Source organism: Taudactylus pleione, unplaced genomic scaffold (assembly GCF_031769625.1).
Source record: "Taudactylus pleione unplaced genomic scaffold, aTauple2 ptg000516l, whole genome shotgun sequence".
NCBI classification, from domain to species: Eukaryota; Metazoa; Chordata; class Amphibia; order Anura; family Myobatrachidae; genus Taudactylus; species Taudactylus pleione.
In genome coordinates, this window is record NW_028284918.1 from 312,076 (window position 1) to 330,589 (window position 18,514).

The 18,514-nt window shown below is 50.5% G+C and overlaps 1 protein-coding gene across 1 annotated transcript in view; it reads right to left on the reverse strand.

Moving 5' to 3' along the window:
* Positions 1–18,001, reverse strand: part of WDR26 (WD repeat domain 26) — a 93,658-nt gene extending 75,657 nt beyond the window's left edge. Inside the window, exons 1-3 of the mRNA XM_088450345.1 lie at positions 17,610–18,001; positions 7,313–7,412; positions 7,042–7,098 (exon numbers count right to left, since the gene is read on the reverse strand). Of these exons, the coding sequence (XP_088306471.1) occupies positions 7,042–7,098; positions 7,313–7,412; positions 17,610–17,908 (456 nt within the window). The 5' untranslated portion in view covers positions 17,909–18,001. The remainder of the gene's footprint in view (positions 1–7,041; positions 7,099–7,312; positions 7,413–17,609) is intronic.
* Between the last annotated feature and the right edge of the window lie 513 nt (positions 18,002–18,514).

Here is an 18,514-nt window from a genome sequence, read left to right on the forward strand (position 1 = left end):
AGAATCAGCCTCTGCAGGGGCCTGGAATGGAACTGGCCAAACTCCACCATGTCGAATGCCGACACCATGGACCACAAAACTCTCATCGCTGAGTGCACAGACACTCTGCCCCTGCTCAGACAACTGTGATTCCGCAGCTGTAAGGAGGAGACCTTCTCTGGAGTCAGAAAAATCCGTTGAGAGTCCAGAAGGGCCCCCAAATGAACCATCCACTGAGATGGGATGAGGGAGGACTTCTTCCAGTTGATCTACCACCCGTGCGCCTGTAGACAAGCGACCGTCAGGTGGAGATGCTGGATCAGTACCTCCGGGGAGCTTGCCAGCAAGAGGAGGTCGTCTAGATACGGTAGCAACCGTATCCCCTGGCTCCGAAGGTGAGCCGCCATGACCGCCATCACCTTGGTAAATACCCTTGGTGCCGTGGAGAGGCCAAAGGGTAGAGCCCTGAATTGGTAGTGGAGAATAGCAAACCGCAGAAACCGTTGGTGCGATGTTGCTATAGGCCCATGAAGGTAGGTGTCCTGGATATCCAGGGAGACCATATAATCCCCCGGTTCCATCGCCAGAATGATGGAACGCAAAGTTTCCATCCTGAATTTGGGAACCCTGAGAAATCTGTTCAGGGACTTCAAATTGAGGATGGGGCGATGAGAGCCATTGGGTTTCTGCACCAGAAACAGCGTAGAGTAATACCCCATCCCACGTTGAGATTGTGGCACGTGTATAATGACCCCCGCCGTCAGCAAGGCCTCTATGGCTTCCTGAACCTGCAAGGCCTTGGTTTTGTCCTGAGAAGGACTCGTGCAAAAAAACTGGCGAGGCGGCCTGTGCCGAAAATACAGGGCGTACCCCTGGGAGACCACTTCTCGCACCCAGGCATCCGTGGTGGTATTGTGCCAGCACTAGGCGAATTGAAGAAGTCGGCCTCCCACTCGGAGGTCCCCCAGAGGGAGGCCCACCCCATCATGCCGAAGGCTTATCTTCTTGCTTGGAAGAAGGGTGCCTAGCACTCCAGGCTTGCTTGTTTGGCTTTGAGGCGGTCTTGGTTGCGGACTGCCTCGGGAAGGACTGACCTTTTGCCTTGCCCTGAACCCGAAAGGAGCGAAAGGCCGAGCTCCGGACCTTAGCAGGTGTAGCAGCTGAAGGGAGGAAGGCTGACTTGGATTTTGCCAGGGTATCTACTATTTTGTCCAGGTCCGGACCAAATAGTAACTCTCCATTAAAAGGTAAAGCCTCAAAGCCTTTCTTTGAATCCACGTCTGCTCTCCAAGACCTCAACCACAAGGATCTGCGAGCAGACACTGCTGCCGCCGAAACCCTAGGGGTCAGCAGGCTAGCATCCAAAGATGCTTCTCCAATGTAGGAGGCGGCATCTCTCATCTGTCCTAACAACGCCCTCTGGACATCCGGAGCTTCATCCGTAAACGTGTCCTCCAAGGCGTTGGCCCACCCCTCAATGGCCTTGGCCACCCAGGAGATGGCCATGGACGGCCGGGCCACAGCCCCTGAGAGAGAATAAATAGACTTTAGACAAGTCTCCACCTTCCTGTCCGTAGGATCCTTCAGCGAGGATATAGACGGCAATGGCAAAGTAGCACTCCTGATGAGGCGTGTTACATGGCAATCAACCGCAGGCGGAGTTCCCATTTCTTACAATGCGCCTCCGGAAACGGATAGTTGGACGCCAACCGCTTCTGTGGCAAGAATCGCTTACTGGGCGTCTGCCAGGCCACCACCATGTGATCCGTCAACTGATCAGACAAAGGGAACACTGCAGAAGTAACCTTAGCTTTTTTAAAACTAGGATACCTCGACTTGGGAGCGGGAGCCTCATCCACAATAAGAAGAATGGTCCGCACCGCCCTAACCAGAGCCCGCACATTGATGGAAGACTTAGTGTCTACCTCCTGGACTGAGGCATCTGAGTCATCCTGCACCTCGCCATCATCCGAGGACCCCTCAGAGTCCGAAAAATGCGCAGCCTGCGCCATAACTGTGCGTTTAGACACCCTGTAGGGCACGTCACTGCGCAACATCGACTGAAAAGCCGAAGATGCTGCCGCCAAATCTTGGACAGTGTGGGAAAGCGCATCCACCCAGGGTGGAGGAGCTGCCACAGGAGCCTGAAACGGCACCACAGCCTGCTGCGCCACCGGGGTGGACTGTATATACATTGGCAACCCCGCATAGGGACCAACAGGCTGAGACCCCGGGGGAGTCTGCAATAATTGTGGGACACCCGGGGAATGGGGGATGGTAGGCTGGGGCAACGCCCTAGTAGGGACGGCAGTCGGGACCGACAGACGGTCCGCGATGGACACCAGCACCTGGGAAAACATAGCCCATGGTGGCTCCTGCGACATAGGAGGTTTAGACGTACCAGGGATCGCCTGGCACCGTCCGCACAGGCCGTCCTGCGACAAATCCTCCCTATCCACTCCTGCAGAACAGCGCCTGCAGAAGAACAATACCGGAGCCCCGGAGTGCTCAATCTCCTCCTCAGACATGACAGACTATATAATTAAATATACAGTTATGACACAGGAAGAAAACGTGCGCTCTCACCAGTGTGCTGGACAACAGCCCACAATATGGTACTGTGTAGCACACAACTGTATGTGACGGACCTCACAAATACGTGATCTATATAAGTGAGGTCAGTAGAAACACCCTTCCCCCGCACACCTGTAGGGCTTGTAGGAGAAGGAAAGGGATAGGAATAAGCTGACAGTAAGCAGAAATTAGCACAGACAGGCAGCACTAGCAAAAGTCACATACCATGCAGAGAAGTTATACTCACTGCACCTTTCCACTACAATCAACCTGCCAGATTCAGTGTCCGGGAGGGCTATAGTGCTGTGTACACTGTCCTTGTCAGGGGAGAGGTACACAGGGGGACCGGTCCGCGTGCTCCCTGAGAGTATCTGCGCTGCCACAGAGAAAATGGCCGCTGGAGACCTCAGAGGAGGAGTGGCCGTGTAACTGCAGCTCAGCGACGCCAGACTACGTGTTGAAAGGCGCGCTGAGCTGAGGGGAGGAGCCGCTAGACAGGGAAGGCTTCCTCCCCTGGCTAGCATATTAACCCCCAAGGTTGCCGGCATCCCGCTTGCCTTATTTACCCTGGTGGTCTAGTGGTCTGGCGGGGTATGCCTCCGCTGGAGGGGGGGCCCGCCGCCACCGCTTGTGCCCCCGGTCTGTCCCCTAGAACCGGGGGCATGGGACTGCATTTTTAAAAGGAACCCGCGCACCGCCGCTAATCAGCGGTGCGCGGCTTACCTTGGATCTCCCCGGCAGCAGTCCCGGGGGAAACCAGAGTCCGGCTAGTACAGACTGGCTTCCCCCGCCGCGATCCCCAGTTCAGTGCTGGCGTCGTGGCGCCAGCAGGGAGAAGGAGCGACAGCGTGGGCTGCCGCTCTGTAGAAAAACTTATTAAAAATTTAGAAAAAAATAAAAAGCTTTAGGGGGCTGCTCCTGCAGCCCCCCCGCAGGGTGACCCGACTCCGGCTGGGCACCATCTTAAACTGAGGTGCCTGTGGTTCGGGGGCGGGGTATAGGGGAGGATGGACCCAAGTGCATCCTGGGAGCAGCTGAAAGCTTTAACTCCGTGGTGCCCGAGGATCCAGGATCCAGCTATACCCCAAGGTCACCCTGTGGACCCCTATGGACCCTGAAGGAGAAAGATCGACGAGTCCAAGTTCGAAACCAAGATCGAAATTAAATAGGTTCGACAGTTAATAGATCGACAATACAAAAAGGTACACATCCTAGATGCTATACCGCTAATAGCACATCCTCCGCCGCTACTTTCAACCGTGGCACTGCAGGTCCCAGCCAGCCCTTACATCCCTGCAAGCGCTCCTGGCAATGCAAGCCCCAACATCCACCCTGCAGCCCTTGTCCCTAATTGCTGTGCACCCCTTCATCAACCCCCCCTCCCAGTGCTGCCCACTATGCCTGGACTTGGGGGCATTTTCTCCCCGGCAATAACAAGCCATCTAGCTTAAGACGCTGCCCCACTATTAGCGGGCAGCGTCTTAAGCCAGACGGTAGCCTGGGCCTGGGGGCATCTGCACAGTTTCAATAACAAGCCGCCTAGCTTAAGGCGCTGCACCGCTACTAGCGGGCAGCTTCTTAAGCTAGACGGCTTGTTATTGCCAGGGTGAAGATGCGCCCAGGTTATGGCGCTCAGGAATAGCGGGGAGCACAGGGAGGGTGGGGGTTGATGAAGGGGAGCACTGCAGAGCATGAAGGTGCCCAGCAATTAGGGACAAGGGCTGCAGGGTGGATGTTGGGGCTTGCATTGCCAGGAGCGCTTGCAGGGATGTAAGGGCTGGCTGGGACCTGCAGTGCCACGGTTGAAAGTAGCGGCGGGGGATGTGCTGTAAGCAGTGCAGCATCTAGGATGTATAACTTTTTGTATTGTCGATCAATTATTTGTCGATGTATTAACTGTCGACCTATTTGGTGTCGAACTTGGACTCGTCGATCTTTTATATGTCGATCTATTACCTGACTACCGATTTAGTTTCAATCTTTTATTATGTCTATCATGTGTGTTGTCAATCTTCATATTGTCAGTATGCTTTGGTCGATCATATGTAGTGTCGATCGTGTCCTTGTCCTGCACTGTATTGTATTGTACTGTAAGTTACTTGTTTACCTATTAGTTCTATGTACTATGTAAGGCGCTGCGGAACACTTGTGGCGCCATATAAATAGATAATAATCTAATGTCCGTGTCGATCTCGTGTTTGTCGATATAGAGGTGCGGTCGATCTATAGTTTGTCGACCTCGAAGGAGTCGATGTACGGTGGCTGATGTATGTATTGTCGATCTAACTGAGGTCGATCAGGCAACCGGATACCGGTTATCCGCACATGCCTCTATTTCACTGTAGGTAGAAATTAACTTGCAAGACAGGCGTCAACTGAAAGCAGCTAGTTTAATAAAAAACGCTCCAAGACCACAGCGCAGGAGACCAGTCCGGCTGCATCACCACATTGCAATACGCACTTGTGGGTTTGGTCATGCAAAGAGCAGAGACAATGGACTACGAAGCAGTGGATGGGTGTATATATTGTCAGATGTATTATCCTTCAATACATTCTTGACAGAGTGCCCCGCGTGCCAACTCTATAGCCCACATGCAGACCCACTCGAGTGCAGAAGGTTTTATTAAGGCTTATTATGGAGGACAGTATTTATTGTTATCCCATCTTTACATATCATTAACAGCTCTTGCCAGAAAAACACTTCGAAAAAGATTGCTGCGGGCTGCCATATTTCTGTGAATGCTGGATTCACATTCTAAGTCACTATGAAAAAGTTGACTGGACCATCGGCTACAACATAAGCTTCAGCACACCTCCATTATGTACAAGTAGAGGATCAATGAATGAACACCTCCTACATAGGAAGGATTTTTATTATGTTAGTTTTTTACAGTACTAAAATCAAACCAATAAGCCCCAGCTGCTTATGATAAACCTTTCCATAGACAATACTGCAACAAAGTCTCATCCCGATGCCATAATCAAGAGGTGTAATAGTTCATCACGAGCGGGTATATTTACTACAAATAAGAGTTTGGTCGAGTAAGCATTCTCTGGAGAGTTTTTACAACTCGGAAATTTACTAGCGTCAAACTCGGGAGAGAATTCTCCTTTGCTCCAGGAAAAGTCAGGAAAGTTCGCAAACACGCTTCAATTCACTATCGGCCAAACTCGAGTAACTTTTCACTAGTATCGATCAGATTCGGGAATTTAGCAATAATAGAGTTTCAAAACACTCACGAGAACAGACAAATTTGGGTCCAAATTCGGGAAATCAATTCACCTTCCTGTGAGCTGCAAGTTCATCAGAAACAAGCACAGATCAGTGTGATCTGTGTATGTTTCTGCCCTTAAATAGCAAAATAAAGGGTTCTAAAAACACGAGGGACAAAATGTGTAGGGTTCCCCCGTATTTTATGAACCAACACTGGGCTCTGTCAGCCAGTCCTGGTTTTAAAAATACCAGGGAAAAAAAACGGCGTGAGGGTCTCCGTATTTTTTTAAAGCTAGCACCAGGGGTACCATTACCAGCCGCTTTCTAGCACTTGTAGTTCCACAATTGCCAAAGGGCAGGCACGCTAGGAACACTTTAAATAACAATAGTACACATCTATTATTTACACTAATATCCCAGCACTCACCAGCCAGGGGTGCAGGGAAGAGCCCCGGACTTCAGCCTGGGGTGATCGGGAGGGGGGGTGAGGATCCCTTCTTGCAGGGGGATCCCACCTCCCCTGAGATCTCCGGCCTATGGCGACTAGCTTGGGGTGTTAGTGCTTTGGCCGGGGTGACCCGGTGAAAGGGTCCCCTGACTGTGGCATTACACCCCGGCTAGTTTGAGTCCGGTTGCTGGTCTTAAAAAATACGGGGACACCCCACGCCATATTTTCCCCCATATTGTTAATACCAGGACTGGCTCACCGAGCCCAGTGCTGGTTCATAAAGTATGGGGGAACCCTGCACATTTTGTCCTCCGTATTTTAAGAACCAGGACTGGCTCAGGAGTCTGGGGCTGGTTATGCTTTGCGGGGGCTCTCATTTTTTTTTTTTTTTTAACAATATACACACACACATGCAGCCTTCATACATCTCAAACCTCATCTTTAACCTTCACAGGTCTATCTACCCACCCAAAAAGGCTCTCCCACAACCGTAATTCTTTCATAGCCATCTGAAAAGCCATCTTATTACTTTAGTCTAACCCAGGGGTAGGCAACGTGTGACACTCTAGCTGTTGTGAAACTAGACATCCCAGCATGCTCTGCCACAGTTTTGCCGTTAGGACATGCGCAACCGTGACAGGGCATACTGGGATGCGTAGTTCCACCGCAGCTAGAGTGCCACACACTGATCTGTCTGTGCCCATGAAAAAATAGACTATAAGCTTATTTGTCTGCATTAAGATCCGACTCACACAACATAACATTTTGTTTTTAAAGGGATAAATGTGATCATAATCAGTGTAATAAAACATGAAAGGTTTCTTACCATAACAGCATGAGGGGAGTGCACTAAAGACTTTAGTTCATTAAGATCATTCTCCGCCTGCAAAGATCAAATCGAAAAATATTAGAATGTAAATATAATAAACTCTCTGCAGTAAAAAAAACAAAAAACAATGTCATTAATTCTGCACAGAGCGCAAGAGAATAGAAGACCTGCCAAAGAGTCTATGACATCAGATCTATGGAGACACTGTACACCCTATAACTAAGGCCCTACCGCGAAAGGCTTAATGGAGTGGAAGTACCAGTATTACCTTATCCCACTCGCCTTCCATGACATGATTGCGGAATTTGGTAGCAGAGGAATGCTCTAAGCGACATCCTGATTCTTGCATGAGGAGATCAACTGTCTGGCTGCAAGAGAGATACAGTGTCAGAATCCTGGTCAACTTACCATGACCCTGTCGTCCATTACGTCACGCAAAACAGGTTTAACACTTCTACCAGTTTAGTGGGCTACAATGCATGGCACACTCCATCTGTAAACACACACAAGCGGTATGCACTTGGGCAGGTCTTCCTCAAAAAGATGTTTATTAATATAGCGTAATTAATTATGTGTTTGCATGCTTATTTAATGTAGACAGGCCAGAGAACTGTTGCCAAACCAATCAATGCTGAACAATTACTGTATAATGTGCCAGGGGTTTTGCATTTCATTCATAGACCAGCATGCAGTCACCAGTGTCTTCTGCCAATGGCAAGTCATACCCAGGTGAGAATCACAGGTTAAAACCATGGGTTTGACTCAATTATTTGCGAGTCTGCTTGCCCTGTATCGCTCACATGTGGCACTTACACCAGCCCTGAACTCGCAGATTTTTCTACACAGTGCCTCAGGGCTGCGTACAAAACGTCTGCGTTGAGAGCGGTCGATTCGGTTGTCTAAAGAGGCCTATCCATTAAGCGACCTGAAAGACTGAACGTCATTCGGTGCAAGAGCCCGACCTCCTATCTCTGAACACGCTGCTGACGAGCGTCGTCAGGTTGACTGGCATGTTCAGTAGATAGTCGGGGTCGGCAAGGACCCAGCGCGCACGCGCATTGCTGGTCCTTGCCGGCTATCCATTACACGACTTTGTGAACAATGCGATCAAAACCTTCTGGTTTTGGTTGGATTGTTCAAAGTCGTGTAATGGATAGGCCCCTTAAGAAGAAGGTGAATGCAAATCTATGGGCTTGATTCTATTCAGCGCGATGTAAATAGCTTCGGGAGTTAGCTCCCGGAGCTATTCAATACACCGCGCTGACAAGTCCGACTAATGATTTCAGCTCTCATCCCTACGGGGATGAGAGAAGAAATCCGACAAAAGTCCCGGCGCGAGGCTGTTTTCTGCCCTTAGCGCCGGGAAAACAGCCTCGCGCCGGGAAGTTAGGTCGGGGAATGCCCGTTATCGCGCCTAAACACCCTGTTTAAGGCGCGATAACGAGCCTTCCCCGACCTAACAGCGCGATGAATTGAATAGCTCCGGGAGTTATCTCCCGGCGCTATTTACCTCGCGCTGAATTGAATCGGAAGTTGGTTCGAGAGCTATTCAATTCAGCGCTCTGTTAGGTCAACTAAATGATTTATTCTCGCACTTTCATAGGGGTGCGAGGAGAAATCCGACTAAAGTGACAGCCGCGAGGCCGTTTTCCGGCTGTGCGTGGCGCTAACAGCCTTGCAGTCGACACTTTAGTCACGAGAACCGGCATTCTACGACTAAACTCCTGTTAAGCTGCGAGAACCAACATTCTCTGACTTATCTTGTAATAGTCGGACTAAACAGCGTGCTGAATTGAATAGCTCCAGGACCAAATTCCCGGCTTATGCGCCAAATTGAAATCGACCCCCCCATGAGGCCAGTGCAAGTTTCCACGCCATTGCAACGGAAAACATCGTCCTGCTCGTGCATAATCGTATCATTGCCAAAGGTAAGCTGTGTAGGTAATTACAACAATGTAGCACTAGATTGCCAGCAATGTCACCCTAGATTACCCCTAAATTAGGCATTTAATTTGCAGCTACAATGGGGTGTACATTAAAATCCGCAAGTTAGAGGTTACCGCAATGGCGGCTGATCTACGCACGCTGCGAATTGAATCGACCCCCATTAGTGAAAAGGGAGCACCATCCTGTTTGTTACACAGAGCAAGGCAAGTCGTGTTCTGTGACTATGAATCCACAGCGCCTGGTTATGTTATAACATAATCCTATACTCATTTAGTCTGTTAGAAACCCCCCCCCAGGCCCTAAGGATTCCTCCAATTCTGCACATCCCCCCACATCCAACAGTAACAACCAGCTCCCTCCCTCGCTTGTGTCACTAGAGCAGTAAGCCCTCCTCTTCCTCAGCCCCTGCTGGGTGTAAACATCACCCCCCCTTAACCACCCTTACAGGGCTGGCCAACATTAACCTCTTCTCTGCCTAAAGACACTAAAATGCACCTTCCCATCTACTGCACAAGATGGAAGACAAAGGCCAGACGTAACAAAACACACAATGCATAAATATATACAGTATATATGCAGCAAGTTGTGTCTGAGGAGAGCAGCATTTCTGAACGTTGTGGCAGAGGCTAAGCGTAGCTTTGAGCAGCTTCCCCTGCAGCACCAGCGTTATGGCAGTGATAGCACCAATCGCTCACCATTACAGATGCAGGCAGCCTATAGTGCAGAGTGGCTACAGCTGGAAACATTGGCTTATAATGCAATCAGGGTACAAATTGTGCTGATCAACGACCAGAACGCAGGAACCAAGGCAGTCACGTAAAAAGCTCAGCAACAAAGTACCCCAATGTAATACGCATGTACGTGAATACATCAAGAGCTAACGGAGCGCTCACGATTAAGTCCGAGCAATATAAAAACATACATCCAGCCTATATAATCCTTAATACTATGCTCAATATTTTTTTTTTTACTGATCTAAGCGCCACTTTAAAGAACTATCAAGCCACGCAACTCTTTGGGCTTGATTCAATTCAACGCAAATTGAATAGTGTCGAGAAGGAGCTCCCGCAGCTATTCAATTCTGCGCACTGTTCGGGGAATGCCCGTTCTCCCGCCCCTCACGTCTTAAACAGGATGTTTGGTCGCGGGAACGGGCATTTTCCGACTAAATTTCCCGCAGGAAACAGCATCGACGCCTGTACTTTTGTCGGATTTCTGCTCGCACCCCAGAAGGGATGCGAGAAGAAATCTTTAGTTGGGGTTAACAGCGGGCTTAAAAGAAAAGCTCCGGGGGCTCATTCCCAGCGCTATTCAATTCGCGTTGAATTGAATCGAGCCCTTTGGTTAATGCAACTATGGCTTATATAGGATATAATAATGAAATATTGTATAAATACTGAAGGAGCAAGAAATGGTGTCAACCAGGCATTACAGGCATCTTGTTTCCCATTTTTAGTAAGCATCATAGGAGCTCCTTAATATAGACAGAGCGTTGCAAATGAGCCCCCGATTTGGTAGAAAGCTGGAATACACCCGAAGGACACTGTATTCTTTCTGTAAATAGGCTTATTCACTAAAGGCACTGTACAGATGGTTATCAGATCATTCTTATCCTTAAAAATAAGCAATTCAAAAATGAGAAGCCTGTGCTCTCCCCTGGGTACAACTCTATTACATACAGACCAGGTGAGATGTATGCTATAAGCATTGGCTAATCATTAATACAAATATATCTGACACTTGAGAGCTAGGCCCAGAAACACAGGCCTGGTTGCACAAAGATAAGCCCCATCTATAAACAGACACTGACTTGAGGCCAAGGCCGTGCATGTATTTTCAGGCCTGGTGAACAGGCTGCATGCCATGTACAGTGCCAGCTGTATATACAGTGAACGCTGAATTACATACAGGCTATACAGCAGAGGATAACTTTCAGCCCAAATGGCTAAACCCCAACAATTACTGCTGCTTACTCCATATACGGAATTGGGATGAAAAGCCGGCTGTCGGCATGCCTCCTGTCAGAATACCGACAGCAGCATCCCGACCATATACATAAGTATACTTACCTCCCCCCCCCCCCCCCCAACCCTCCCATCTTGTAGCCTAACCCGAACCCTCCCAGTTAGTGCCTAAACCTAAGTATCCCCCCTTCGTACCTAATCCTCCCCCCTAGGGGTGCCTAACCCTAACCCCCCCCCCCCCCCGAAACCCAACGCCCTGCTATGCTATCTAAACCCATCAGCGTCAGCTGTAGGTAGAGGTGCAGATCAACTGTGTACAGATCCAGTTATCTGTATACAATGACAGGTCGTACTCACCTATAGATACCAAGTGCCCTCTCACTCTATAGGAGGCCGGCAGTACAAATCCCTGTGCATACAGGGGATGGGCGCTATAGATAACTGTGTAAATACGTCCAGCAATCTGGATTTAGCACAAGTGGAATTAGTAAGCAGACATATCTACAGAATGACAGCGGGCCTGATGTCTGTAAATAGGCCTACTGGCAGGAAGTGGTCCAGAATTCTCTGTATGTGTGTCTATAGGGGGTGAGCAGCCAAGACGTCCAATCTGTAAGGTCACTGATCCAGACACCCAAGTGTCAGTCACACAGCTCTCGGCCAATTGGGGTCAGGGACTTAGATTAGCGACAGACAGTGCAGCAATTGAAATCGTTTTATATACACACACACACACACAAAAGAGGTCAGTGACTAAGATCTCGGTATATCTATGTATACACAAAGGTCTCTTCATTTAGATGTCAGTGACTCATCACAGTGTATACAGTAATATCCAACACGACAGGTATCTGTACAGATACAGTATGCACACCAATGGCAGATCTCAGTATATACCGGTACACACAAAGGACAGCGAGACCGACTCCAATCACAATATATATGATGTACACACAAAGCACAGTGGCAGCTTACACCACCGATTTTAGTATATACTATACACAAAGCACAGTGGGAGTGATTCAATAGTTTTAGCAGCGGCTATTTCTTTCGGGTACCCGAAGGAGCAATTCAATTGCTGCTCCGTTCGGGGGTGAATATCCGCGGCTGCACAAATTTCAGCTCGCAGACTCCCGGGGAGGAGAGCACAAAATGTGCGATAAGTCAGAAGTTTGGGCGCCCAAAGCAGGACTTTACCCGGGGTCAGCTGCTATACACAGCTAAACCCTGGGCTTTTGGGCACGCGCAAGTGACACTTGCGCCCAAATGGAGCAACAAATGAATTTCTCCGTTGGGGCGCCCAAAAAACATTTGCATTGTCCCCAGTAAGTCAAGGTTACGGGTCTCGGTATGCATGTGTGCAGTCCAAAGAGAGCAAGCCAATGACCTCGGTATGTACCGGACACACAAAGCTCAGAGAGTCGATCGCTCAGATTTCAGCACATAGCGGGTACACACCAAACAGCGCCAGCCTGACGCAGATTATAGTATATACAGGAAGTCGTGAGCAGATCTCAGGATCTACAGGTACAAAGCATAGTGACAAAGTGCAGTATAAATGGGTGCACAGTGACAGCCACGAGACTGCTCAGTATTGACGGGTAGATAGTTATACTACATAACTGATTCAGTAAATACAGATATAAACAGAACCGTGAAACCAGTGGGCAGTTTTGAACATTTTCGGACAAGGTAGCGAGCACGGTGCCACACTTCTTAGTATATATTGTACACAGTGATAGCCAGTGACTTCGCTCTTGATATAGGAGTGTGACAGGTCTCTGTATATACTTTGAATATAGAAACACAGCGTCCCTAATCTATGTATATATTGGTACATAGTGGTCTCAATGAACGATACAAATTATATACGGGCAGTGAAAGATCTTGGCATATACTGTATATCATGAAAGCCAGGGATAGATCTTGATGTATTAGGACACAGTGCTTCTAAACTCGGGATATATGGAATGTGACAGATCTCGGTATATAATACGTCATGACAGCCAGTGACACAGATCTCAGTATATACTGCATATCACGACAGATAGTAACAGATCTCTGTATACATTATGAGGCTCTCCTTTATATACAGGGATCTGTCACTATTCCCCCTACATATACTGAGATCTGTCAGTGTGTACAGCAGACAGATTAATTGCCTTCATATACCAGTATATACTGTACAATCTGTCAGGGGAACAGTGACAGATCTCAGTATGTCTACAATGTACACACAATGACAGCTCGGTATATGTATAGGGGATCTCAGTATGAACACAGAACACTCACAGATCTCAGAAAATGTAGAGGTGATTACAGATTCCGGTATATGTACAGAAGATATCGATACATGTATATATACGGAGAGCTGTCATTACCGGTACAGGGGGATCCCTGTATAGGTACAGGGGGATCCCTGTATAGGTACAGGGGGATCCCTGTATAGGTACAGGGGGATCCCTGTATAGGTACAGGGGGATCCCTGTATAGGTACAGGGGGATCCCTGTATAGGTACAGGGGGTGACAGCTCTCAGTATAGGCACAGGGGATCTCTGTAAAGGTACAGGGGGTGACAGCTCTCAGTACAGGGGATCTCAGTATAGGTACAGAGGGTGACAGCTCTCGGTATAGGTATGGGGTATCTCTATAGGTACAGGGGGTGACAGCTCTCAGTACAGGGGATCTCAGTTTAGTTACAGGGAGTGACAGCTCTCAGTACACGTACAGGGGTTCTCTGTATACCGTAGGTACATGGGGTCTCAGTATAGGTACAGGGGGTGACAGCTTTCAGTATAGGTACAGGTGATCTCTGTATATGTACAGGGGATGACAGCTCTCAGTATAGGTACAGGGGGTGACAGCTCTCATTATAGGTACAGGGGGTGACAGCTCTCATTATAGTATAGGTACAGAGGGTCAGTATAGGTACAGGGGATGACAGCTCTCAGTATAGGTACAGGGATCTCTGTATAGGTACAGGGGGTGACAGCTCTCAGTATAGGTACAGGTGATCTCTGTATAGGTACAGGGGGTGACAGCTCTCAGTATAGGTACAGGTGATCTCTGTATAGGTACAGGGGGTGACAGCTCTTAGCATAGGTACAGGGGGTGACAGCTCTCAGCATAGGTACAGGGGTGACAGCTCTCAGCATAGGTACAGGTAATCTCTGTATAGGGGGTGACAGCTCTCAGCATAGGTACAGGGGGTGACAGCTCTCAGTATAGGTACAGGTGATCTCTGTATAGGGGTGACAGCGCTCAGTATAGTAAAGGTACAGGGGGTCTCAGTATAGGTACAGGGGGTCTCTGTATAGGGGTGACAGCGCTCAGTATAGTAAAGGTACAGGGGGTCTCAGTATAGGTACAGGGGGTCTCTGTATAGGGGTGACAGCGCTCAGTATAGTAAAGGTACAGGGGGTCTCAGTATAGGTACAGGGGGTCTCAGCTCTCAGTATAGGTAGAGGGGATCTCTGTATAGGTACAGGGGGATCCCTGTATAGGTACAGGGGGTGACAGCTCTCAGTATAGGCACAGGGGATCTCTGTAAAGGTACAGGGGGTGACAGCTCTCAGTACAGGGGATCTCAGTATAGGTACAGAGGGTGACAGCTCTCGGTATAGGTATGGGGTATCTCTATAGGTACAGGGGGTGACAGCTCTCAGTACAGGGGATCTCAGTTTAGTTACAGGGAGTGACAGCTCTCAGTACACGTACAGGGGTTCTCTGTATACCGTAGGTACATGGGGTCTCAGTATAGGTACAGGGGGTGACAGCTTTCAGTATAGGTACAGGTGATCTCTGTATATGTACAGGGGATGACAGCTCTCAGTATAGGTACAGGGGGTGACAGCTCTCATTATAGGTACAGGGGGTGACAGCTCTCATTATAGTATAGGTACAGAGGGTCAGTATAGGTACAGGGGATGACAGCTCTCAGTATAGGTACAGGGATCTCTGTATAGGTACAGGGGGGTGACAGCTCTCAGTATAGGTACAGGTGATCTCTGTATAGGTACAGGGGGTGACAGCTCTCAGTATAGGTACAGGTGATCTCTGTATAGGTACAGGGGGTGACAGCTCTTAGCATAGGTACAGGGGGTGACAGCTCTCAGCATAGGTACAGGGGTGACAGCTCTCAGCATAGGTACAGGTAATCTCTGTATAGGGGGTGACAGCTCTCAGCATAGGTACAGGGGGTGACAGCTCTCAGTATAGGTACAGGTGATCTCTGTATAGGGGTGACAGCGCTCAGTATAGTAAAGGTACAGGGGGTCTCAGTATAGGTACAGGGGGTCTCTGTATAGGGGTGACAGCGCTCAGTATAGTAAAGGTACAGGGGGTCTCAGTATAGGTACAGGGGGTCTCTGTATAGGGGTGACAGCGCTCAGTATAGTAAAGGTACAGGGGGTCTCAGTATAGGTACAGGGGGTCTCAGCTCTCAGTATAGGTAGAGGGGATCTCTGTATAGGTACAGGGGGTGACAGCTCTCAGTATAGGTAGAGGGGATCTCTGTATAGGTACAGGGGGGTGACAGCTCTCAGTATAGGTAGAGGGGATCTCTGTATAGGTACAGGGGGGTGACAGCTCTCAGTATAGGTAGAGGGGATCTCTGTATAGGTACAGGGGGGTGACAGCTCTCAGTATAGGTAGAGGGGATCTCTGTATAGGTACAGGGGGGTGACAGCTCTCAGTATAGGTAGAGGGGATCTCTGTATAGGTACAGGGGGGTGACAGCTCTCAGTATAGGTAGAGGGGATCTCTGTATAGGTACAGGGGGGTGACAGCTCTCAGTATAGGTAGAGGGGATCTCTGTATAGGTACAGGGGGGTGACAGCTCTCAGTATAGGTAGAGGGGATCTCTGTATAGGTACAGGGGGGTGACAGCTCTCAGTATAGGTAGATGGGATCTCTGTATAGGTACAGGGGGGTGACAGCTCTCAGTATAGGTAGAGGGGATCTCTGTATAGGTACAGGGGGGTGACAGCTCTCAGTATAGGTAGAGGGGATCTCTGTATAGGTACAGGGGGGTGACAGCTCTCAGTATAGGTAGAGGGGATCTCTGTATAGGTACAGGGGGGTGACAGCTCTCAGTATAGGTAGAGGGGATCTCTGTATAGGTACAGGGGGGTGACAGCTCTCAGTATAGGTAGAGGGGATCTCTGTATAGGTACAGGGGGGTGACAGCTCTCAGTATAGGTAGAGGGGATCTCTGTATAGGTACAGGGGGGTGACAGCTCTCAGTATAGGTAGAGGGGATCTCTGTATAGGTACAGGGGGGTGACAGCTCTCAGTATAGGCAGAGGGGATCTCTGTATAGGTACAGGGGGGTGACAGCTCTCAGTATAGGCAGAGGGGATCTCTGTATAGGTACAGGGGGTGACAGCTCTCAGTATAGGCAGAGGGGATCTCTGTATAGGTACAGGGGGTGACAGCTCTCAGTATAGGCAGAGGGGATCTCTGTATAGGTACAGGGGGTGACAGCTCTCAGTATAGGTACAGGGGATCTCTGTATAGGTACAGGGGGTGACAGCTCTCAGTATAGGTACAGGGGATCTCTGTATAGGTACAGGGGGTGACAGCTCTCAGTATAGGTACAGGGGGTGACAGCTCTCAGTATAGGTACAGGGGGTGACAGCTCTCAGTATAGGTACAGGGGGTGACAGCTCTCAGTATAGGTACAGGGGATCTCTGTATAGGTACAGGGGGATCTCAGTATAGTTACAGGGGGTGACAGCTCTCAGTATAAGTACAGGGGGTCTCAGTATAGATACAGGGGGTGACAGCTCTCGGTATAGGTACAGGGGGGTCTCAGTATAGATACAGGGGGTGACAGCTCTTGGTATAGGTACAGGGGGTCTCAGTATAGGTACAGGGGGTGACAGCTCTCAGTATAAGTACAGGGGGGTCTCAGTATACAGGGGGTGACAGCTCTCGGTATAGGTACAGGGGGTCTCAGTATAAGTACAGGGGGTGACAGCTCTCGGTATATGTACAGGGGGTCTCAGTATAGGTACAGGGGGTGACAGCTCTCGGTATATGTACAGGGGGTCTCAGTATAGGTACAGGGGGTGACAGCTCTCGGTATAGGTACAGGGGGTCTCAGTATAGGTACAGGGGGTGACAGCTCTCGGTATAGGTACAGGGGGTCTCAGTATAGGTACAGGGGGTGACAGCTCTCGGTATAAGTACAGGGGGGTCTCAGTATACAGGGGGTGACAGCTCTCGGTATAGGTACAGGGGGTCTCAGTATAAGTACAGGGTGTGACAGCTCTCGGTATAGGTACAGGGGGTCTCAGTATAAGTACAGGGGGTGACAGCTCTCGGTATAGGTACAGGGGTCTCAGTATAGGTACAGGGGGTCTCAGTATAGGTACAGGGGGTGACAGCTCTCGGTATAGGTACAGGGGGTCTCAGTATAAGTACAGGGGGTGACAGCTCTCGGTATAGGTACAGGGGTCTCAGTATAGGTACAGGGGGTCTCAGTATAGGTACAGGGGGTCTCAGTATAGGTACAGGGGGTGACAGCTCTCGGTATAGGTACAGGGGTCTCAGTATAGGTACAGGGGGTCTCAGTATAGGTACAGGGGGTGACAGCTCTCGGTATAGGTACAGGGGGTCTGGGTAGACACAGACATACACAGGCCACTTACTTGAGGCCCAGGCCGTGCAGGTGCTGCCCTATCAGGCGGATGACGTCCTCGTCGGCCTGGCTCAGCCGCTTCTTCTTCTTCAGGCCCGGCTGCTCCGTGTGCTCGGTGCTGGCGGCGGCCCCGTTGTTGCTGCTGCTGCTACTGCTGGCGGCGGCGGCCGGGCCGGTGCTGGGCAGCCCGTTGGAGTGAGCCGGCTCCCCGCCGGAGGACTCCCCGTTCTGGGCGGCCGGGGAGGGGGGGCACCCGCTCCCCGGCTCCGGCCCGCCCGAGCCCCCCGCTGCCGCCCCGTTGGCCTGCATGTTCCCGCCGCTGAAGCCCCTGCTGCCGAGTACCAGGAGAGCCGCCTCCTCCGAGGCTCGGAGCTTCTTCCGCGGGGGAGGGGACGCTCGGCCGGTGTCCGAGTCGGAGGAGGAGGAGGCGGAAGCGGAGGCCAGAGTTTCCTCTCCGGGAGCGGCCGTGGCTGGAGGCTGAGGAGACGGCGCCGGGGGGGGGAGGAGGTGGGGGGGAGGGGGGAGAGTCCGCCGCGGCCGCTGCTCGGTGCTGTCACGGGTCCGGGCTTCCCCTCAGCTGCGGCTCTAATGGCGGCCGGCCCTGACGTCACCGGAAATGCCTATACTAGTGGCACCGCGCTCACTTCCGGCCCCCATCACAACATCTAGGCCCCTCCCTCCCACTCTCACACAGCCGGGGCATGCTGGGACCTGTAGTCCCACACCGGGACTCGCAGCCAGCTGCTGTGACAGCTCTCACAGCCTGACAGGGCATGCTGGGACTTCTAGTCCCACACCATGCTCCCTCCCCCCGTAGCTCTCACTCTCTCAGCCGCTGTGGGACTACAAGTCTCAGTAGTCTCTATTAGTCAGCTCCCAGCTTCAGGGGGGTCTGCCGGGTCAACCTTGGCCCTC